Consider the following 24,489-nt stretch of genomic DNA (forward strand, 5'->3'; position numbering starts at 1 on the left):
AGCAAATAATATGTTCTATGGCTTCACCCACACGTCTATTTCTTGTAGCTTCTCATTTATAAATACACTGCTGACTAAACTGCAACTAGAGTTTAGAACTTAGAGGAGTAAAACACTTATCCTCTGCCTTGTTACGAAGCAGACTGTAAAATCCCTGCCTAGTTCAGCCAGTAAGAATACCCCACGCACTCTGGACTCCCTTAGTAAAGTCCTCTACTAACCAAGAGGAGCTGTCACGAGCTGTAGAAGTGACAGCCAAGCGTCACGCCGTTCTTTGGTGCTCTGCTCTCTCTGCAGCGGACATGAAAGGCGTCGTATTGCCCCACTCTGCAAGTGTTACAAGATGCTCAACGGTGGAAACTCCTCTCAGACATCCAATGTCTGCCCAGGGTGCTGCTACATAATACCACCAGTTTCACTGGCATTGCTTAGAAGACCCAGTGCACAACATGAAAAAATAAAAACATTCTTGCCCTTCCCAAAACTAGGAATCTGCAATATAGTTTATTCTAGATAATAAAATTCCACACAGTTATTTCATCTGGTCAAAAGTATCCTTTTGTACAGAAACACTCAATTAAATCAAGACCTTGCCATGGCAACGGGAAACCCGACAGTAAGGCTGAGAGCTGTAAAATAAATACTTTCCTATATGCTACTTTAAATTGACTTCATGAAAAAGCATGATTACTGAGAGAAAATAAGTGGTGTACATGTGGGGAACAGGAGTATTTTAAGTCTTAAAAGAGAAATCATGTGGAAAATGCAAATGACAAGAATTTCAGTGTGAATCCAATTACCTAAAGGATTTCTGTTCCTTTAGAAATGTCAGGGAGGGAAGGAGAGGAGAAGAGGGAAAGGTTTACAAGGTGAAACATCACTTGTCTTGATATACTAAGTAACAAAAGTAACCCATACAAATACTTGGTTTTCACTGAGCCTGTAAAAACTCAGAAGCAGACTTAGTAGTTTGTTATATTAAAAAAGAAGATTGTCTGCTTGTAATATTAACATCTCTCTATGGGAGAAAGCTGCCTTACAAACCTACTTGTCTTTTTTATTTTTTCTTAAGGGGAAAAAAAGAGGAAAAAAAAAAGGAAGAAAAAAGGTAAACTGCCCCTAGCAAAACAAAACAAGAGCTTTTCGGTTTGGTTTTTGTGACGCGACTTTATCCACATCATAGCTTAAGACAAACAGGCGTGGGTTCAAAATCCTGTTTCAAGATCACGAATTGTCAGTGCATCTTTGCTTTGTACAAGCCTTGGAACATCTGAAAGCTCCCTGAAGAGTTTTCAGCATCAAAACATTATTGCTTTGGTTCTGTTTCAGACACACGGAAGTATACCACGTTATCACGTATTTTTGTTAGTTATCACAGAAGGTCAGAACAGGAATTAACATTTCACAAGCAAACAAAAGCTTCTCTCTAGTTCAAGTGCAGAACAGGAAACTTCTAAGTGCTCCATTTACATTAGGATCCAGATATTTATTTTAATTTAATCCAGATCTTCCATAGTAAAATTATAAATGTAAAAATTACACAATAAAATGTTCTGTTTTGTTGAAAAAGAAAAGACATATTGGCTAGCAGCATGCAAAGACCATGCATTGTCAAGCAAACACAAAATTAAAGTGTAATAAATAACTGCTCAAAGCCCACTTAAAAACCTTAAGACAACAAAAGGGGGTCCATGACAAGGTGTTCACAGCTCTGAACAGGAAGAATGATAGTGTCAAGTAGATTGAGCTATTAAAGTCAGGTAGGTCATCGTCAAATGACGTGACAACAGCTGGTTTGGCTGGAGGTACACAGCAGCCCCTCCTTTGGGTTCCGCTGGATGTTCACAGATATCGTCTTTTCACAGAGAGGTAGTTGTAGCACACTGTTCTTTAAGTTCCTGCTCTTAATCCGCTCCAGCTCGTTTGCTGTGTCTGACATCCGCTCAGAAAAAAGCTTTAGGTTGCCCAGCGAAGAGGCCTGGTTTGTGTTGCCACCAGAGCTTATACACATTTTCCATGTCGATTTCTCCTGCACTTTTACACTGGAAAAGGACAGACTGTTTTGAGGATCAATAATGTATTTAGTGCTGCCGTGAAGCTGTGAACCTAGGCAAAGGCTCATTAACTTTAGGCTTTCAACTACATCCCCTGCACTTCTAGACGACAGCTGCATTGAGTTTCCAGATCCAGCGCATCTCCGAGTAGAACCTGAAGTGTTGTTGGTGCCACCGCCAGAGCTGCCGGAGGGACTCCCCCCGCTTTTGTTGTTGTCACTTGGGCTCGTTTTGTCTACTCCTCCATTTCCGTTACTTGGTTTGCTTTGCCCACCACCGTCTCCTTGGCTGCCAGGTGGCCCTTCACTGCTATCCCTCCTGTGCCAGGAGTATGTGAAGCCACTGTCTTTATCCAGGCGTCTCCTACTTTCCGAGTCATCGTCGCTGGTTTCTGAGCTACTGCAGCTAGAGCCTCGTCCCTGGCTTTTCCTCCGGTGATAGCGTTTGTGCACGGTGCTAGGTGAAGCAATATTCATTTTTAACCTGCTGAGCTTTGGGGGTAAGTTCTCATCCATGTCAAACTCATCATCTGACTCACCCTCCTCAAAGATCTGATTGAGGACCGGTGCACTCTTTCTTGAAGTAAGACGATTTGTAACTGAAGGCTTACGGCGCAGAACAACTTGAGTGGAAAGAGAAATGGGTTTCTTGTCTTCTTCATCCTCCTCCTCATCTTCTTCTACTCTGAACAAGCACTTCCGGCCACTTGTAGTGGGTTTCAAGCTCACCGATGGGACTGCTGCAAGTGCTGGTCCAGCTAATTCAGGGATATCTTCCTTCTTTGCTGACTCACCGAGGGCCTTGCTTCTGTGGCCGTTGAGAACGTTCTCAGCTGTGCGAGCTGGTGACTGAGGAACAGTTGCATGGGAGAGAGGAGAAGCCGTGAGGTCATCCTCCAGATCTTGGGGTACGTCAATTTTTGTTGGCCAGGATTGCCTACATAAACAATTATTACAAGAGTGAGATGATGGCAAGCATTTCACAGCACATAAGATGATGTAAGATCTGCACGACAACAGCACAAATGCTGCCACAGATTAGCAGCCGAGTGGCATGTTTGTAAATAATGGCATGGAGTAACTGAGGGAAAGGAAACAGAACCTGCATTGCTTTACAGATGCTGTTATTTGACAGGAACACTGTATATACAAAAGCAGAGCTTAGAAATTATGTTGGTTACTGTCAAATGAAATCTTAAGATTTCACTGCTCTCAGAAAATGAAGCAATTAAACAACCCTCTAATTGCATCTCAGAGAAATAATCTGAAGTAGGTATAGCACTACCACCAGTAGTGCCAGTACCTAGAAGATGACACTAGCTGCTTCAGACACAACTTAAAGACAGTATTGCAAACTACTTTTAATCTGAAGCTTCTGTTATTCTTCTTCACTCAGTAGTCTTAATATAAAAATTAGGCCAGAATTAGCATGAGTGAGACCAAAAAGCTGAGTCAGAAGAAACACTCTTTCATTTTCAGTAAGTCTCATTCAGACCTTTTAAGTACACACATTTATTTGTCCTTAGCTAAGCAAGTGGAATAATACAGCTGCATGAATTCAGGACTGGAGCTGGTTAAGACTACAACACTTGATTAAACTCTAAATCCAAGTTCAAAATGCCTGACCATGTCTTAGCATCAGCTCAAATCAAAACGGAAGACACACTTGAGTGTCAACCAGTTTAACAGTTAGCAGCTGCTCTCCTGTATTCACTATCTAAGCTGGGATCTCCTGATTTGTGCTTTAGATTCTAATACATATCATAATTTTCCCAGGGTAAATGAAGAACAAAAAAATTATCAGTCTATTTTGATGGCCTAATCCAAAATATCTATGGACTAAGACCTTAACACTGAGTAATTCTTCAGCTGCTTCACTCAGCCTAAGAACCATAGGTCTTGTGGGGAAGAAGGAACTGTTTCTAACCTCTCAAAGAGTTACCTTTAATTTCAAAAGTTTTCCCATCATTTACCTTAAATGCTCCATCATATTCTTGAAAGGCTGTAGCAGAGACCTCTGCTCACACAGGGGTAGTGTATTCCCAACAGTATTTTGGGTGTGCTAAAAGAGAGGGCTACAGGACTGCGTGGTGCAGTTTAGAAGCAAGATATAGGAGGAAAGCGGGAGAGGAAGCAGAGGACATTTCACACCAGGTGTGACCCTAGGTATGTTTGGACAGCCTGCATATGAAGGCAGGAGGATCATTCCAGCTTCCTGATCTCTGCTTTGTTAAGAGGTCAAGCTGAATAAACAAGAAGAGGCCAGAAACCTCTTTGCTATTCTTATTCTAAAGATGTTAAGTGCTTACAGTTAATAGAAGCACCTGCACTCAAAGCTCCCTCTGTAAAGGACCCCGAAGCCTGAGATGCCTGTCTTCACAGGTAACAACTGACAGCTACCTTCCCAATCAGTAGGACCTGGCTGTTAACACACCCATGTAAGCTGGTATAGTCTGTTCTCTAGGAGGAGCCACACAGGCTCCTTCCTGTGTTGTTGGGCTCTGGGAGCTGCTGGTCCCTACCACTAAGGAACAGCTCTGCCTGGAAGGAGGTCACACAACCAACAGCTCCAGCTCAAGCTGTCCACACAAGAAATGAAGCCTAGACTGTGGTTCTCCTTGGTTTGACACTGGCATCCTCCCTTAGGCCCTAGCTGACTCCAGAAACACTGGGAACTGCTGACCTAGTTCTCTGATGACTTGTGCTATGCTGGGTATTTTAAACACAAGCCACCATCTGTGATTAACAAATAGGACTTAAATAAATTAGAAACATAATGACAAAAGTGACAGAAAATGAAGACCTAAATCCTTCAAGAACTTATTATGCTTTAACAACAGACTGGTTTGTCAGCCAAAAAAATATTAATGAGAGTTCTGTGGCTGTCACAACAAAGGGTAAATACAGCACTGTAGTTTCCAGGCAATAAGCCTCCTCACTCTAGTATGTGTCTCTCTCATAGCAGCCCATCTTTGCCCCTCTGCCTTTCTCCCTCTCCCGTTCTTCTCAGTAGGCCAGAAGGGACAACGGGAGAGAAGAGAAGCTTAATTGTTATTTTTTAACTAGATCTTTTGAAGCCTCAGGAAAAAAAAGTATCAAAGAAATGCACTACCTTGCTGAGGTCATTCCATATAAACACTCAAGACCTGGGACCATTAAGGGCAAGAATTCCCAAGTTTATGCAGATGTGCTTGTCATCCTCACAAGGCAGGTTGCAACTACTCCTTTCAACTTTACAAATTTGTATCAGGATTTGGATGCAATGAACTTGTTTGTTCCAGTTCCTCGTATGACAGAGCAGCACTTCCACTGAAAGAGGGACTGGCACAAAGGAAACACCAGAACTATTCTCAAGCAGACTTTGTAGTTTTAGAATTTTCATTTGAAGGTAAACTCCAAGTCCTCCTCTAAAATGATGTGTTTTATAACTTACACATAGCTCGAGAGACACCTGATGGTCTGGATTTCTTTTTAAGAAGAAATTGACACAAGAGGATGATCCATTAAAGGAGAACTTCCGAGTGAAAGTTACCTCTAAAGAGAGGTAAGCTAAGTCTAAGCTCCAGGCCATTTAGGTTCTCCAAGTACTTGTAACTACATGACAAAATTTCTTGCCCAAGCAACCATATTAATCTACTCTAATACACAGCAGTCATCTGGAGATGTTGAGAACCACTGTAAGGTCCATAAAAACAACTTCTTACTATTCAGGTAGATAGAATGGTATTCAGAAGAGACTCCTATGAAAGCCTCTCATTAATGGGATTAGCTACTAACAACTGTCAGTTTTGGTAACAGTTACCAAAACCTAAAAGGCAACTTTTAGAGATGCTAGAGGTTAAGTAGAAAAAGAATGAATGGTAGTGCCTCTGCACAATGTCCATCTTCACTGGAAAGACTGTCAAGTTGGGTCAGGCAAGGTTTTTTCGATACCAGCAGATCTCTTGGTTAGAGTCTAACACTTAGGAAATTAAAACCAAAATGTTTCAGAAAGTAACTGTTCCAAATGCGTAACCTCCAATAGCAGCATACAGGCAGAAGCCACACGTGTGCTTTGGTTTTTTAAAGCCTATGCTACCTGAAAACATGGGTTTCCTTGGTAACTGGCTGCAGAGCAAAGGGACTTGGTGAACATACCAGTACCAGCAGATGCCAGAAGCCCATTTCCCCCTTTCTTTTTGCTGTGTCACAAGCTAAAGCTTTGAAAACTCTCAAGGAGCCTTACTACAACATGTGGGGTTTTTTCAATCATCTTCTTGTCAAACTGGAATAAAAACACCACCACCGCACCAAAAACCCCAACTATTGCAGTATCTTTTAAAAGAGTGATTAAAGCAATTAAACTGTTTCCCTTAGACAAGGGGCATATCAACTGACATGAAAAGAATATAACCTACAGACATTCGCTCTAAGCTTGAATTAGGGGATGCTTGGCCCATTAAAGATCAAAGCTAACAACAGAACATCAAATTCAGAGCACTTTCTCATTTGTAACTAATTCTCCATTAACATGTTTATGGATTATGCAACTAATTTTTCCCCCACACACAATCTGTATGAGGAGCTGAAGGTCAATGAGTGTGCCCTATCCTAGCAGATGTGAAAACTTATTGCTTCAGATACAGATTTCAAACTGATTAGGCATTTCCTGAAAATGGTAGGAAATGAAAAATATTAGTAGTAGCTGATTTCTGAACAGCTTCTGAGGGGTCTGCATCACTTTAAAGACATTTCAAATTTAAAATGAATAAGCTGCTGTGTTTTCCAAAGTAAAAAATAAAAGAAGTGCTTGAGCAATTCTTATAAGCCAGGTTAAAAATTTACACTCCAAGATTCTCACCTGAACTGAGCTTTGATGTTGCTAGGGCTTGCAGATCTGGTCTGAATTTCTTTCTCTTGTTTTTCTCGCAGGATCCTTTCAGCTAGTAAGAAGTAAGTAGCCGTGATGTGATTGTACTTGTTAGTTTCCAATGCCCTGAGGAAAGCACAAAACATGAAATAAACCATACATCAATGGTCCTCTAAAAGCTGGACATGCATCTCTCACAATTTGCTGTACTTCTCCTAGCAGGAAGAGAGCCTAAAGCTGCACTGCTTACTTTTGATGTTTTGACAAACATGTCTTGGTTTTATTAAAAAGCCAGCAAGCCTGGGAAAATTTCAGCTACAGCTGGATGGGGACACCCTCTCAGAGGCATGGATTTCCAAAAGCTGTTAATTTTACTCAAAATGGCAAACTACTGCAGGAATCAAACACTGTTCCAACACATTTTCTTTAAGTTTTTCCTAAGGCTGCATCTACTTTATTCCTTATCCTATAATATCTTCTCTCAGAGCATGATTGTGGTACTTTGCTAACTGAAGGCCTTGGTGTTCACACACCAGGGCACTCAGGTTCTCATAGCATTCTTTAATGAAAGCCAGCAAGGTGTCCAAGCGGCGTGTGGACCTGGTGCTTAGGGACATGGTTTAGTGTGGACCCTTCAGTGCTGGGTCAAGGGTTGGTCTGGATCACGTTGGAAAGCCCTTCCAACCAGCTATATTCTGTGATACAACGCACAAAACAACCCTGCATATAGGAAACAGACAACTTACTCCACTATTGTATCTCGGTCTGCAATGTCGCCAAGAACCATACGTTGTATTATGCTGTTGTGTTCCTCCTCAGACAGATTTTTGTATGACACAAGAGGAATATTATACTTTGTTGCAGGAGATGGGTCAACTCCTTGGAGCCACGCATGGTTTTCAATCTCTTCCAAAGACGCCCTTCGCTTTGGGTCTCTCTGCAGCATCCGTGTAATCAGGCTGGAAATAAAACCCAGATCTGAACCAAATGCCGTCGGAAGAGCAACAGCAGGAAGAAATGTGCAGCCTTTGGCCCACAGAGATCTTTACAAGTCTCTACAGTAAAGAATTGTTTATTCACCATCACATGCCAAACACTGCTGAACTGAAACAATTCACTTATTAAAAACTATAAATATCATAAGCACTGCTCTTTGCATTTACTACACTTGCATTCTAAACCTCGCTTTTCTGGGCTGCTTGGTTTTAATAGGCCTTGGAGGATGTTACTGTTTGAAGGGGGAACTTTAGCCTAGTCCCTGACTGCAATGACTGAAAATAAAATATATCACCATTGGATACAAAAGAAATTATAAGGTCTATATAATTAATTGGCTTACTAATTGAGAGGCTGAGGGAGCTGGGGCTGCTTAGCCTGGAGAAGAGGAGGCTCAGGGGAGACCTTATTGCTGTCTACAACTACCTGAAGGGAGGTTGTAGCCAGGTGGGGGTTGGTCTCTTCTCCCAGGCAACCAGCACCAGAACAAGAAGACACAGTCTCAAGCTGCACCAAGGGAGGTTTAGGCTGGATGTTAGGAAGAAGTTCTTCACAGAAAGAGTGATTGACCATTGGCATGTGCTGCCCAGGGAGGTGGGGGAGTCACCATCACTGGAAGTGTTTAGGAAGAGACTTGATGGGGTGCTTGGTGCCATGGTTAGTTGATTAGATAGTGTTGGATGATAGGTTGTACTCAATGATCTCAAAGGTCTCTTACAGCCTGGTTAATTCTGTTCTATACAGTAGAGGCAAACAGTTTTTTCTCTTTTCTTCTCTCTCTCCCCCTTCTATGGCCTTGCCACAGTGAGGTAATGGGGAGGAGGAGGAGTGAGGTAATGGAGAGGGTCTGAGGAGTTTCTGTGTTGGTTATAAATTGTAAAATGTCTCTCTATTGTACATATATTGTATATTTTGTATATATTCATTGCATTTCATATTTCTAGATTTTCACTTGCTTGTAAATAGAGCTTCATTTCCTTCCATCCCAAACTGAGCTATAGCCTGGCAATTTTATTTTGGGGTCAGTTCTCCAAATTAGTTGGGGGTAGGGGGATGGTAATTTCAACCCACCACATAGGACAAGGGTCACAGATGGCCCTACAGGCTGGTCTGTAAAATGACAGAAATAGAATTTTCTATTAGTGCTGCTGTCAACAACAACATGGAATGGCAAAATAAGCAGAAATAGTTTGTTTTTAAATAGCTACTAGAGATTTGATTCTTAAGTATCCCTGGCTTGATACTGAGTGTTTACGAGTGCTGGAAAGGAAGTGCATAAATTCCCTGAAGTAAACAGAGAAAGAAGACTAAATTAGCACAGCACATTGCTCCAACACGTGGGATGAAAGTTCTGTGGTTCTCACACAACACTTCTAACTGCCCTAACTGTACTACACTGTGCCACTGCAAGGCCACACAACCCAAAACACAGCTTTCTTATTATTTTAATCTGAGATGAAGTATGGAATTAAAAACAGAGCTTAAAAGACTGTTAAATATATACCTAGTAGCTGTGATCTCTGCTTTTGCTAAAAGGAAAAGCAGTGTGAGACATTGGAGCCTTGATTTCCTTTCTTTACAAGTGTACCACACGTGCCTCCTACTTTACACTTGCTTATGCATCCCAAGCAGGAAGTTTAAACATCCCCAGAGCCTTTTCCTTAAGAAAAATCTAACCTGCAGAGGACGTGGTAACCAATCATATGTTGTTGATGCACCATGTAGAGAAAGTAGACATCAAATGAGCATTAGCCAATATATTAAGTGAAAGGCTGCAAAAGAAGTTTCTGATCTCAGACCAGCACGCAGCATCTCAAGAGATCTGATTCAACTCCCTGGTATGAGCTCTATTTTAAACCTCTTCCTGTATTTGTATTTTAAACCTTTTCCTGTATGTGAAGCTCTTCAAACGTTTAAGAGCACTGATAGCAATTTTTCCATGTTACTGGAAATGCTAGATACTAATGACAAGAAAACCAGCTATGGCATCCTATTATGCATTAGATTCCTGGACTATATGGATGACAGGTGAAGAAAGGAATGGTTGTTATGACCACAGCATTAACAAATTTCATTCTGTGTCAAATAACAGAATCTTAGATGCTGCTCTAGTGTTTTTGACTGGACCCCTGTACTCAGCACTGGTTAGGCCACACCTTGAGTCCTGTGTCCAGTTCTGGGCCCCTAAGTTTAGGAAAGATGTTGAGTTGCTGGAACGTGTCCAGAGAAGGGCAACAAAGATGGGGAGGGAGCTGGAGCACAAGCCCTGTGAGGAGAGGCTGAGGGAGCTGGGGCTGCTTAGCCTGAAGAGGAGGCTCAGGGGAGACCTTATTGCTGTCTACGACTACCTGAAGGGAGGCTGTAGTCAGGTGGGGGTTGGTCTTTTCTCCCAGGTAACCAGCACCAGAACAAGAGGACACAGTCTCAAGCTGCACCAGGGGAGGTTTAGGCTGGATGTTAGGAAGAAGTTCTTCATAGAGAGAGTGATTGCCCATTGGAATGGGCTGCCCAGGGAGATGGTGGAGTCACCATCACTAGAGGTGTTTAAAAGGGGACTGGATGAGGCACTTAGTGCCATGGTTTAGTTGATTAGATGGTGTTCACTGATAGGTTGGACTTGATGATCTCTGAGGTCTTTTCCAACCTGGTTAATTCTGTAAATGCATTTTTCAAACATTCATACAAGGCCTCTGAACTTTCAATACTAAAAATTAAAAGATACCCTATTGCAGATTAAAGAATCCAGCCAGACTCTGTAAAATGGTCTAAGTGATGCAGTGGAGATACACATTAAAAGGACTGAAGAGGTCATTAACCAATAGAGAACTATGGGAAATACTGGAACATATTAAACAAATAAAAAAGCTGCAGTGAAGACTGCAGAAAAACAACACATTGAAATGAGTCATGATTCCCACGTGGCATATGCTAACTGCAAACAGGGTATTTTTTACCCTGGACTGCCTAGAATGCCGATTTGGAGTTGCAATTTCAGCATGCTGTGAGCAAAACTCGCCGTGATAGGTTTTGACAGCTTGAATTTTCAACAGAAATCTACAGGAATCACTAACTTTTTAAACCCTTGCCAAAAAAATACTCTCAGCAACAATTTGTCCTGCAAGACTGGTAGCCAGAGCCAAGTCAGTAGTAAGCAGCTTCTTCAAGAGTTTATGAAATATGAGACAACTGAGACACAAAGGGATGCATTGTATAAAATCAAACTTTAGTTTCACCCAAGTGTGAAGGGGAAAAAAAAAAGTAGTATTGGCAAAAAGAAAAAAAGATGGGATTCATCTTTAGTAAGAAGAAAGATAATAAAATTTTTAAAAGGAGTAAAACAAAACCAAAAGCAAGCAATACTGGTGCCCAAGAAACTACTCAATCAATGGGAAGAAATAGCTATGTTACAACTAAGCTGGAAGAAATAAGCAAAAGCAGTAGGCATAACATCTTATTAACAGACAAAGAGGCTGTTCAGATGGTACAGGCAACCCCCCCAAAGTAATGAGAATCCACTTCTGTGAACACTTCCAAGTTCTTTAGTACTCTACTTACTCTTTACATTCTTTTGACACATGAGGTGGCACTGTGTATTTGCAGTCCATTATCATAGTCAGAGTTTCACTGTCATTTGCTTCTTGAAATGGTGGTTGTCCACAAACCAACATGAAGAGGATGACCCCTAAACTCCATATATCTGAAAATATATAGTACACATGTTAAAATAACTGCAGAGGAAATGGGCATCCTTCACCATCAAAACTGAAATGTTCTTGAGATGAATACTGGAGTTATTGCTGCACTCTTGATTATCAGTATTACTTATGGAATTTGCAGTTCTGCTGAAGTATAAAATACTGTAGTTCCATTGTTTGACAACTTTTGTAATTTTAGAGGAAAAATAATCAGAATGCCATGACTTCAAGGATGCATCGCAGTTTGAAATGCATGACATCTTTGACAGCAAAGTGTTAAATAAAGCTGAAGATGATCTGGTCACTCAGAATTCATTACCGTTTTCTTCACCAGCAGACAAAGATGAAGAATGTGCTTCTTAATGCAAATCCCTTTAATCAATATTGTTTATATGTTACTCCATGAGGCAGAGACATTACAAAGACAGACCCTTAATTCTGTGAGGCTGAACTGGATACATTTTTCCTTCATCAGTGTTGCTTTAAAAAAATTCTTTGCTACCTCTAACAGTAAATAAGTCATTTAGGTAAAAACACCTTCTTACACCAATCATACCATGAACTGGGAAGCGTTTTAGCTTTTTAAAAACATTCAAACACAACAACTGGCAGTGATCTCTACAGCACACTCTCTTATTCCCCAATATAATAACATACCAAAAGAGAAGAATCAGCGCTGCTGGATATGAAACCCTTTCGTTTCTACTTCCTGTAAAGGTAATACTTAGTTCCAATCTTTTCTAGGCAAACTGTTTCAGTCTCACTGCATGCAATGCAGGAAGCTTGAATTTGAGCAATACTTCAGATTGAATAAATAAATAACTCCAGTGTGCAGTTAGAGAAAAGGCCATGCTCTGAAAATTTCAGTGACAATTTGGGGTTCTGCACTCCAGCATTTCACAGATCTGTGCACAGTAAAACCAGACAGCTGAACTGTGGGAATTGAGGAAAGCGGGGAGAGCAGTTGTCAGCTCCTCTAAGAAGCAGAATACACCAAGTCTGTGGTGGAAGAGCTTGTAAAAGGGAACCACACTAAGTTACCCATCCAGTTTTCTCTCTGTGGCCTACTCAAAATATCTGACATATATTTAAACCTGAAGGATGGCTACAATTTTAGTTAATAATGTAAATCACACACCTTCATCTGTGTAACAGTTACTCATTTTGCCAGTTACAACCCGTTGGTCGTATGGTTTAGCTGACAGAGGAAGAGGAACACTACAGGGTAATTTCCTGCAGAGCTCTAATTTGCAGTAAACACATGCTGTTAACTCGGACAGTTATCTGATTTCTGTTATGCTCACCCTCAACCCTGTAAGTACTGAGCATTTAGAGGTCAGTACACCACATCAGGCATACCTGCAAATTCAACATGGTTATTCACATGTTTAAGATTCAGTAAGTACATTATCACTTCGATAGCCTAATGCCAGAAAGCTGAATGTTCTGGAGCACAGGATTTGAAAGACTCTCACAAAACTCAGAGGTAATTTCACCTGAGAGGTACAGCTTCAATTTTATAAAGATACTTGCATCTTTGCCCTACTGTTCATTCTGAAAGTGAACAAAACCTTTGGTGCATTTTCTCTCCCACCACAAAACAGATTGTAAAACCTGAGTTTCTGCAAGCACATAATATATGTGAATTTATGTACTTACATTAAGTGATCTTTTGGATATTAATGCCCTCCTAGATTGTCACTTTTGCCTACAATTTAATGTGTGATACAATCATAGAATCAATAAGGTTGGAAAAGACCAAAGATCATCAAGTCCAACCTGTCACCCAAGACCTCATGACTACTAAACCGTGGTACCGAGTGCTACATCCAACCCCCTCTTGAACACCTTCAGGGATGGTGACTCCACCACCTCCCTGAGCAGCACATTCCAGCCCTAGTATTCTAATTGGTACTCCCCTCCACCCAGTAAAATGCTTTATGCACCCTTCCAGCATGAATTATTTCAGATGAGTTCATGTAACAGCACATTGTAGGTATTTTGGAAAAGCACAGCAAGCATGATGCAGCACAGCAAGAATTAAAATAACGTTGATAGTGTAAACACACAGAACTTGAATGCTCTATTGAAGCCAGCACAAGGTTTAAACCACTCAGCTACAAACCACAACTATTTTTTACTCACACCAAACAGTGTAGAGGAAGTGATTAAAAAAAGCTAACGGAAAACAGGAAGCTTTAAACAAATTTTCAAAGTAACTTCATTTGAAATGGACAAAACCTGAAAGAGTACTGGAAAAATGGAACTAGTTTGTAAGAACTGAATTATTCACTGGTATTTCAAACCACTGCAATTATTCAGCCAGCAGCTGTATGAAATCCTCAACAAAATAAGAACAGCAACAACGGTATCTTGTCCTTCCCCATCTCACACTGGCACGTTTTCTAAGACACAAACACCACTCTATGCAATAAAAATCAGGAGCTTACTGACAGATCTCTCTCCAAAAAGCAGTCATTTCAGAGCAAATCCTGTGGACTTTGCATTACAATATTTTGCATGTTTTGAAGCTACTCATAGCTTGACATCGGAAACATTACCTATGTGAGAGGGTATCACCCCCTCTACTTATTTGCAAATATCTCTTCTAAATTTAAAAAGGTAGCCTACACTCCCAAGATGCAAGTCAATTTAAACATTTTGGGTTGAAAGCCTTCAGCACAATTCAAAACCCAAGGTTTAGAAGGTGAAGTCTTCAGAGCACACATTCCAAAATAATGGGTTAATACCCACATATTTTGAAATATATAAAGTATTAGTTAAATGACACTGGAGGACATATATAAGAAATGCTAATGTTTGTACCTGATATATAAATTTTAAGCCATTTTTTTATACATAAAGGGAAAAGAAATCAACCCTATATCTGCACTTTCCACTCTTCTCTATTTGAGCTACATAATTTGCAGTTAAATTCAGAAAATACACTGCAAAACAATCAGAAATAAAAATGCTTTCTTTCCTTTAAAAATACATTTCTGTTCAGTCATTTGATGTAATAACCATGGCTCGTTTGGGAAAATGCTTGCTTTCCAAAACAGTGCCATCTGACTGACAGGCAAATTGCAAGATCTTTAAGCATGGCTGTCTCTGAGAAATTAGCAAAGAAGAATCAGAGATTACTGTATTATAGCACTTATTTACCAGATTTTAGTTTCCCTAAACAAGGCACAAAGCCACACACAAGAATGTTCCTTACCATACTGGTTTGTGCTGCCAGAATCAGCACTGCTCTCTTATTCTTTCCTATTAATAATGAGAAAACTCATCTGTCCTCTGGATCAAGTGCCTTGGTCAGTACGTGCTGCCCAACACTCTTGTGCTGAGTGCTGTCCTCTCAGCTGCTACCCTCCTACTGCAAATTTCTGCTCACATACCAAAAAAAAGAGGAATAACTTCTTCTGCTGGAAAGATCACTGTCACAAGCAGGGCACATTGATCATTCATTTCTAAATCCCAATGAGTGCCCAGATCCTGTTATAAAACCGGGTTTCACTCAAACAGAAAAGGCCTCAGACTTGGTCAAAAGCATCAACTTTGACAAAACAAAGATAGATGCTGGAACAACAGTAAAATTAGAACCTGTTATTTCATCAAAACAAAGTTTCTGGGTAGAAGTAGCATATCTTATTAGACAAGCTAATAAATGGAGAAAGGGGGAATAAGAACAACTTGAAAGTTTAAAGGGAGAAGCTTTTTTTTAGATCTCCACACAACTGCAAAAACATACTTTTCTTCTTAAGCAAAGGCAGCTCTTACAGTATGTTTTAATTTGCTATACCTTATGTCAGCTCAGGAGAAAACCACCTAGCTGAGTCAGCTTTCTCTTTTCCACACACTATTAAAAGCTGTAAATACACATTTAAAAGCAAAGATAATAGCTATTTACATTTTTACCCATTCACTGACTGGTTCACTAAAGGGTTGCACAAGTTCCAGAGTCAAAAAAAACCAAACACCAAAAAAACCCCACCACAACAAAAAACAAACCACAAAAGACTGCAGAACTGCATGGACAGGATCAGAATGCAAAGCAAGACTGCTTTATTTGAGACCTGTTAAATAGGCTGTTGTTAACAAACACCACCCCAAAAAAACCAAATCAAACAAATAAATCTCACCTTCAGTTCAATGCAAATATGGTTTGACACAGAATATGCACAGAAAAGAACTTAGCTCCTTCTTCATCTCTCTGGAATACCATTTTAAGATACTACATTAGCTATGCTAGTAATATATTAGCTGTGTTAATGCTCAAAAAACCCAAAACAAACAAAAAAGCAACAATCACACCCAAACCCAAGTTTTAGACAAAACTTGTAGATGATACAATAGATTTACTACTGGATGTTTTAGTCAGATAAAGAAGTAGGGTTTGTAAGCAAAACTCCTTGGCTTGGAGCAATGACTCAGCATACATTTTCAGCTACATTCCCCCTTAAGCTCAGAGCTCAGGTGCCAGTGCCAATTCCAGATCTGAGACTCTTGACTGAGGGAACAAAGGGAAGACAAGGGTTACATAGACTCACCTTGAAACAACTTATTTTTCGCAGTTTCAAGGGTTTTTACTGCTTTTAGTAGCTAACCATTGACAGCTTTATGGGAACTGCTTACTTCTCTAGTTCCATCCCAAGAGTCACATAATTTGCTTTCTTCAGAAAATTGGTCATAAAGCAGACTTTAGGCCTAGCATGCTGCATGCATTTAGCATGCTTATTACCTGTAGGACTTAAAATGATTACAGCAAAGGAAGGTACATTTGTACACTGCAGTAGCCAAAATCAAGGTCTCTTTCAAAAGCACAGTGAAGACGATGATGCAATTCAGCCTTTAAATTGGGTACTAGAAATTTCAAACTGCCATTGCTGTGACAAGAGTAAAATAAAAGACATCAGGACTTCTAAAAGCACTAGTAGGTAGTTGCAGCAGAGGATATTTTATTGTTTTTAAAGCCATTAAATAGTGTTGATCAGGAAAGGGCTGTTCAGGCAGGATTCCCAGAACCATGACAACCAGGGCTGTGTATATGCAACTTCCTTACATAACATGAAGTCACTGCCATAGAAACCAAACTACGTCATTAGCTGTGGATGCTATGCCTGCCTTAAAAACAGGGCAGTCAAACATCTGTTATGTTCAAGTTTGTACACTGCACAAAGGATATCCATATTCATCTGCTTAACCACTGAGCTGGGCTTCAGCGTTTCAGGAGCCATTAATTTCTTTTCTAAATGCTCCTGATTCACTCCTAAAATAAGCACTACAAAGTTCAGAAAGCTGCAATTTCTGTGACACAGGGGATCCTTATAGCTTACCTTTTGCTCAGATTTCTGCCATTCCTCAGAATTCAGACCCTTGTCACATTTTACATATGCCATGTGAATTTGGGATTTTAAGCAGCTAAACTCCATGCTTCTTTTGGAACAGACATATTTGCATTTAACTACATAACGTAATTGGAGTCTGCTTATTAAAGTAATTTAGTTTAGACCTTGGTGGGAAAAGTTTGATTCCCCCTCACCCTTTAAATGTAGAGCTATGTAACTTTACACAATGTATACTGGTCTGCTGATAAGCACATCTTTCTACAGTAAGTCTGCTTTTGAAGTGATTTGCCATGTGAGCAAATTCAGTCAGGTTTTAACATTTCTCATGGCAACGTTTAACAGCTGAACATTAGCTAGCTAGTAACACAAGCCACTCACAACACAAACTTCCTGTTGCCTCTGTAAAATGTTTACATATTATCTGTGATTTTGCCAATGCAGAGGTTACCAACAGACTGGATAACTGATGAAAACGGACCTCAAGTTCCAGCACAAGGGGCAAGTACTCTAAGCACCAGCTTAAGACATTAAAGACAATGGCATCACTACTGTGATGCTGCTATGACCTCTCCAGAGCAGATTTGTGGAAAACCCGATCATGGAAATCTGTTGAATACAAGCCTTGAAAGAGGCTCAATCCACCAGCACTTCAATACCAAAGTCTGTGAAGAGATAAGTAGGAAAATCTAACCTACATATATCAACATCTCTGCACTGTGGCCTTGTTCAGGGTTTGGCAGCACCTGGGTAATACTTGACGACAGTTGTTTTGAACTTGGATACAAAACCCCATTATGGACTGCTTTATTTGGATTGGAATTTTGAGATTGAACCTTCCTTGAGCTCAGGCCAATAACACCACAGTAAGTGGTAAGCATGCTTGTTATACCTGTTGAAACTGAAGATCCTAATCACAGCCTAGGCTGGGAAAACAGAAGGAGCACTCACATTTATAGCATAGCTTCAAATAATTGTCTAAAGAAACCAGACAGTTTAAGAGTAAAAATCCATATGACAAGCCAAACAGACTTCATTTAGAAACAGTGATGAAAAATTACCTACTACAGTATAAAATAAAAGCTGGTATCATACTACTGAATTGTTTGAATGGTGCCTTTTATATTGCTGTTATACTTGCACTTCAAAATGAGAGCAAGAAAAGTATTTCCAGGCCTGCAGAAGCTCAAATGCTTAAAGCTCTTCCTTACTCCACCTGTCTCAATAAAAGAGCATACATAGCAAATGGCATTTAAGCTAATTATGACAATAATTCATTATCTGTGAGAAACAGTCTGTTCTATACATGTTATTTTGACTCAGACATGGTCATCGGTACCTAGCCTTACCTTTGCAAGTAAATGCTATTTTCATTCAATCTGGCAACTAGTACTTGCTGTTCTTAATTTGTTAGGAACTCACACATTTCAGTAAGGATATTTAACACAACACACCACCACAGAATAGAATAGACCAGACCAGGTTGGAAAAGACCTTTGAGATCATCAAGTCCAACCCATGACCCAACACCATCTAATCAACTAAACCATGGCACTAAGTGCCTCATCCAGACCCCTCTTAAACACCACCAGTGATGGTGACTCCACCACCTCCCTGAGCAGCCCGTTCCAATGGCCAAGCACTCTTTCTGTGAAGAACTTCTTCCTAACATCCAGCCTAAACCTCCCTTGGCACAGCTTGAGACTGTGTCCTCTTGTTCTGGTGCTGGTTGCCTGGGAGAAAAGACCAACCCCCACCTGGCTACAACCTCCCTTCAGGGAATTGTAAAGAGCAATAAGGTCTCCCCTGAGCCTCCTCTTCTCTAGGCTAAGCAATCCCAGCTCCCTCAGCCTCTCCTCATAGGGCTTGTGCTCCAAACCCCTCCCCAGCTTTGTTGCCCTTCTCTGGACACATTCCAGCAACTCAACATCTCTCCTAAACTGAGGGGCCCAGAACTGGACACAGTGAAAAAAGTCTTGCTGAACAAACCCCTTTATTCCAGAATAGCCTGGTTTAGTCTGCTTCATGAAGTCAGAAGTTACTGAATCTACGTTAAAACCACAAATAAACCACACACGTCTTGCGTGAATTCCAATAGTACTACTCCAGAACATAATTAGCCAGGATGAAAACCAGTATTAGTTATAAGCAGTAGTTCTTTAACACATGTTCTCAAAATCATTGGACAAAGTCTACAGCACATACAGCTTACGTACATGTTTCCCTGCATGTTTCTGGTGCTTTGTTGTATATAGCTACTACAGGCAATTTGTTCCTACTGTCTAAGAAATCCTTCCTGTTTTCTGCTAAATTGTCTTTTCCTGAAGGTTTTAGTTGTAGAATGTGTCATTTGTACTTTAATGTCTTCACACAAGAATGCAAAACTTGAGCATTGTTTTTTAACTAAGTGGCACACCACTCAATTAGGTCCCACCAGATCTGCATTGCCAAATTAGTCAGCCATGGGCTGAACATGAGAAATCTGAGTATTTGTTTGCAAGATACATGGAATTAATATTCCTGGCTGAGAAAGTATTTTTATCATAATGAAATCTTGCTCCACAACAGCAATTAGAAGTATTATGAAAACAGTTCTCCCATGAACACAGCAAGATGACTAAGAAACATCCCTGTACTTAGAAGTTACAGTTTAGCTGATATGGTAGTAACTGAAAACTACCTTGACAGCTTCTCCTCTGTAATTTCACTTGCATATATCACTCTTTGCTTCACCCAGCAGATTACTAGTGAATGTGTTAAATCTGTACATAATGGATCCAGAATGGAACATAAATTATACTTCACAAGTATCTGCCAGCACAGATTTCCTGAGAAGTCATCAGGATCACAGAATCACTGATGATCTCAGAGGTCTATTCCAGCTTCATGTCCAGCCTATAACCTAACACCACCACCCTGACTAGACCATGTCACTAAGTGCCACATCCAATCTTTCCTTAAACACCTCCAGGCACAGCACCTCCACCACCTCCCTGGGCAGTCCATTCCAGCACCTAATTACCCTTTCCACGAGGAAGTGCTTCCTAACAGCCAACCTAATCCTCCCCAGGTGCAGCTCCAGGCCATGCCCTCTTGTCTTGTCTCAAGTTGAGCAGGAGAAGGGCCCAACCCCCCACCTTACTACAACTTCATTACAGCCCTGTCACATCATGACTTCACACCCACAGTTTGAGGAATTAAAAGTATTTTCTTGTCAGTACTTAGACTGAGGGGAAAAGAACAGAATGAAAGGATAGCATACTATGTAACAATGGGACTCTTCTTCCATTAAAAATAAATTTTACTCCCTGCATACAAATTGCTATGGAGTGTGATCTTTTTATTGCAGTATGGATATTCTCAAGACTGAAACTTTCTAAAAGCATTCTATAACCAATTCATTACATTTGCCACTTCTAAAAGTGTAAAAAAAATTCATTTATTATAATTTTTCAAATCTGACTCAGTTTTTCTAGCAGTGTGAGGTAGCACAACAGGGAGAAGGCAGTACACAGAAGAGCACAGCACAGAAATAGCCAAGGCACTTGTGTAACTCCTTCTGTTTCACTTAAAGCATTGGAATCTGAAAGGTAGAACATCGTATTCTCCTAAAATGAACTAGCAATGACACTCAATGAATGTATCTCATAGGGAAGGTGAAGATAAGTGAGCTCGACTGAGCTGATCTAACCCAAAATTACTAACTCAAAAGAGGGGCAGATCAAATTATCTTCCTCCACAACAGTACTCCAAGCTGTATCCTTCCTTCACCTCCTTTGAAAAAGCTCTTCAGTTCAGTGCTAACTGAACAAACAGCTCTGCTAAACTGGGAGCAGCCTGCAGAAAAGATCGCAGTTCTGTCAAGGTAGCTGATAAAATGTTCAACCATGCAACACAGTGCAGCACTTGAGAAGGGTACCTCTGCAACGATGCAAATGAAACAGAAGAATGCCAGAGCAGCTAAATATTATACTTTTGGCTTTCTTCACCTTCAGATCTTCAAGCTGATTCATCTAATCATAAATCTTCTAAGGTGTTGCAATACAACATTAAAAAGGGAGATTTTCAAAACAACAGTGAAAAGCTTTTGTAGGACTTCTTGCTAATAACTTCTGCCAAATTTGGCTGTACTCTGTTTTTGAGCATACTGAAATCCAAACTGCTGTCAGGTTCAATACTATGTATAGTGAGCAGGTATCTTACCACTTTTCTTAAAGCTCAAATCTGTCAAATCTTATATATTCAGCATTTTTACACTGTAAAAGGTTATGTACATACCCATGGGCTATTATGCTCACATTACTCATCCTTTGTGAATTAAGTGCTCTACACATGCAGAAACATCAAAACTAGCTCCTCACAGGCCAGATAGGGTCATTGGGACTACTTAGCTCTATGCTCAAGCACCAAGTAAACATGGCTGAAGCTTTGAAAGACCAAACACAGTCCAGCAAGTCCACCACATGCAAGTAAGAAGCCCTTGCAAATGTTTGATGCAGGAAGAAAAAATGTGGGATCACTCCAACAGAGACGAAAGTGAGTCTAAAAGCAGTGTCATCAAGTGAAAGGGATGCAAGACAAATCCTCCATTTTCTTTAACAGTTAAAAAAAAACCAAAAAATGAAACTACTAGATAATTAATGCACACTTTCATTACTATCTTACTATATTGGCTGAAAATATCCAGGTCTCAGTTGTGCAAGAAAACCAGCATCTAACTACTGAAGCACTGGATGTTTTCCAAGTGGTTGGCCTCTGTAACTTCCAAGAAGGCAGCAAGTTGGATTTGGACTACAAACTGCCAGTTGAGTAGCACTGTGCTACAGTAACCTTAATACCCTTGTTCGGCACATCATCTATGAGGAACATCTTGCCACTCTTGCTATTGCTGTGACAAGAGCCTGCAATGCTTAATAATTGTGATGGTACCTATGTTACTTGTGTGCTAGCAGGTGCCCAATTGCATTAAATACACAATTCCACTCTTACAATCCAATTTTTTTCTTACAATCCATTTCTTACTCCCTCAAGGATGAATTTACCTTGCAAATGTTTCCATGCATCTACAAAATCACATAGAGAATATCCAAGTACAATAATCAAAACCTATCAGACGTGTCAATGGTTTCCAGAATCACTGTAGCCTACATAGCACTTAACTTTGTAGAGATGCCAAGCAGTTTAAGTAGAACTTGGTCTCCTCTGAAAGAATCAGCTAATCTAAAAAACTGCAATTAAACTTTATCACCTAGAAAGAGGCAATTTCTATTCATGTAGTGATCCAATCTCTACTGAAGCTTGCAGACTACCAAAGGAGAAGTATTACCAGAAGCATGCTCTATTCTTTATCCACTTTTGAATACTGCTGGAGTCTGCTGAACTACACCGTTGCTCTAGACAGAGCTGCCTGATCTAAAACAATACGCCCATTTGATTTATGAAACTACCTTGATGTGCAACAACAGTCCTCTCACTTTCCTGTGACAGCAATAAATTTTAATAAAGTATGAAACAAATCCCATGGGAAACAGCAAGCAACAAAACTTTAACAGCACTGGGACAAAGTATAATGTATGATCACTGCTCAATATTTCTCTTGCATCATTTTAACTACAGACGTAAACCAAAAAGGAAATGAGAGACCTAAATTAACTAGTATCTTTTTAAGTGAAAAACTTTTAAGTAGCATCAGAAAGGGGAGATTAGTCCCTTAGCTAGCTGGAACAGTTGTATTTTCATAAGGCAAGCTTTTCAATTACATTTATTAAACATATAACTTAATAAAAGACTTGTCCTGAATATTTAATCTTTGTAGCACGGAAATACAAATTCTTTTATATACCCATGATTCATAAGGCATCATAAAAGCCATGTTTGTGGTAAAGCTTTTTACCAAAACCCCTCAGCCTGATCAAATAATTTCTCTTGCAATAATTTTTGCAAGTACTTAAAAACAAAAGGATATGCAAAAACATGCATGGAGTTTTTAAAGTATTATGAGATACAAGTACCTTAATGTGCACAGAGTATAAACAGGGCAATCCTTTTGTCATTTTAGTAAATTGAGCTGGTTTTCAAGTGGTCAGACACTCAAAGTGGGAAGACTATGTAGTTGCACTGGAGAAATCATGACCTCCTTTCTCATAAGCAAGTAGCTTTTAGATTGGTTCAGTTATAATTTCATCCTGACTGGCAAAAAACTCTTTGCCTTTCTCAGTCATAATTATTGCAATGTTAATAGATCTATTTGCCCAAAAGCCAAACAAGTTCAGAGCATTTCACCAGTATTTCAGACTACACCCTCCATGTTACCAGCATCAAAACCTGACTAATTTCTCTTTGGAAAGTGTCTGAATTTACACCCTTTTTAATACACAAGTCAGACCTCATCTTAGCAGGAAATTTTACCACTAAAGGGTAAGAAAAGTTTGCACAAGCTGATTGCTCAGCTGCATAATTAAACTTCCTAAACATACTTTTGAACTGTCATATTCAAGGCTCCATTTGGGGGAAGGAGGGTTTTACAGAACTCTTTAGTTTTTACTGCATTTAAAATACTCAAGTCATATTTAGAAAATTCCTATAGCGTAGTTTACTTTTTTTTTTCCCCCAGTTAGAAAATCCAGACTTTTTAAGGTCATTACTGGCTACTCATAGTAAATGTTGATACTTTTACTCTACCTATTGCATTGACAGTACTTTGTAATGCACCACAAAATCTCTAAAGCTATGAAAATTGTGCCACTAAAAAAAACATTAGAATACAAGCACTGCAATCTGTCAGCTAGGACAGAAGTTCAAGCATCCAGTAACAGACAGTAACTGGGGAACAAGAATGCAAAACCTAACTACTGGAGTGGTATTAAATATTTTCAGAAACAGAACATCCTTGCATTCTTAAGCATTTTTGTAATGTTTCTCCTGTTCTCAATCTACTCTTTATTAGCCAGATCTCCTTCTCTGTAAATCCACTTAAGCCTTTTCTTCTAGTACTCTTCATAAGTTTACCTTCCTAATCACTTAAAGTCCTCTAAGAAACATTTTAGATGATGCCACCATTCTTATATTTATCATTAAGAGAGCCAAAGTGCACTTTAACTACAATAATTCAATTCAGACCATCTGGTCATAATGCTCTTAATGCCCCCATGCCCCCTCCCCATTAATCCCCATAAACCTTCCTTCTTCCAAGCATCTTCAGTTTGATTGCACAGCAGTATCAAAACATCCTTTTTTTTGCCAATTCTCCAAAATTTGACTAGTACTCCATTTGTCAAGAAATAATTCACCTAAGGCACTGCACAGAATATTTAACAAATGACCTTTTCTATCTGGGTTCAGAGGCTGTTGCAATCACTCACACATGCTTCAGAAAATTCTCAAAATATATAGAACACATAACTCAGGAGTCTGAATCTCTCATTTGCCACTAATAAAACCAGAATGAACTTATCAAAAACACTTAACCTGAAAACCAAATCATTTTGTCAAGCATCACGGTATCAGTGTGGATTTGCAAAACCACACATAGCCTTGAAAGCTAAAATTCCT

At 39.8% G+C, this 24,489-nt stretch overlaps 1 protein-coding gene across 1 annotated transcript in view; it reads right to left on the bottom strand.

Moving 5' to 3' along the window:
* Positions 1 to 1,094: 1,094 nt before the first annotated feature.
* Positions 1,095 to 24,489, bottom strand: part of SNRK (SNF related kinase) — a 39,293-nt gene continuing 15,898 nt past the window's right edge. The window contains exons 4-7 of the mRNA XM_054160955.1: positions 11,454 to 11,595; positions 7,649 to 7,861; positions 6,894 to 7,028; positions 1,095 to 2,990 (exon numbers count right to left, since the gene is read on the bottom strand). Of these exons, the coding sequence (XP_054016930.1) occupies positions 1,772 to 2,990; positions 6,894 to 7,028; positions 7,649 to 7,861; positions 11,454 to 11,595 (1,709 nt within the window). The 3' untranslated portion in view covers positions 1,095 to 1,771. The remainder of the gene's footprint in view (positions 2,991 to 6,893; positions 7,029 to 7,648; positions 7,862 to 11,453; positions 11,596 to 24,489) is intronic.

Source organism: Dryobates pubescens, chromosome 4, assembly GCF_014839835.1.
Source record: "Dryobates pubescens isolate bDryPub1 chromosome 4, bDryPub1.pri, whole genome shotgun sequence".
Taxonomy (NCBI): Eukaryota; Metazoa; Chordata; class Aves; order Piciformes; family Picidae; genus Dryobates; species Dryobates pubescens.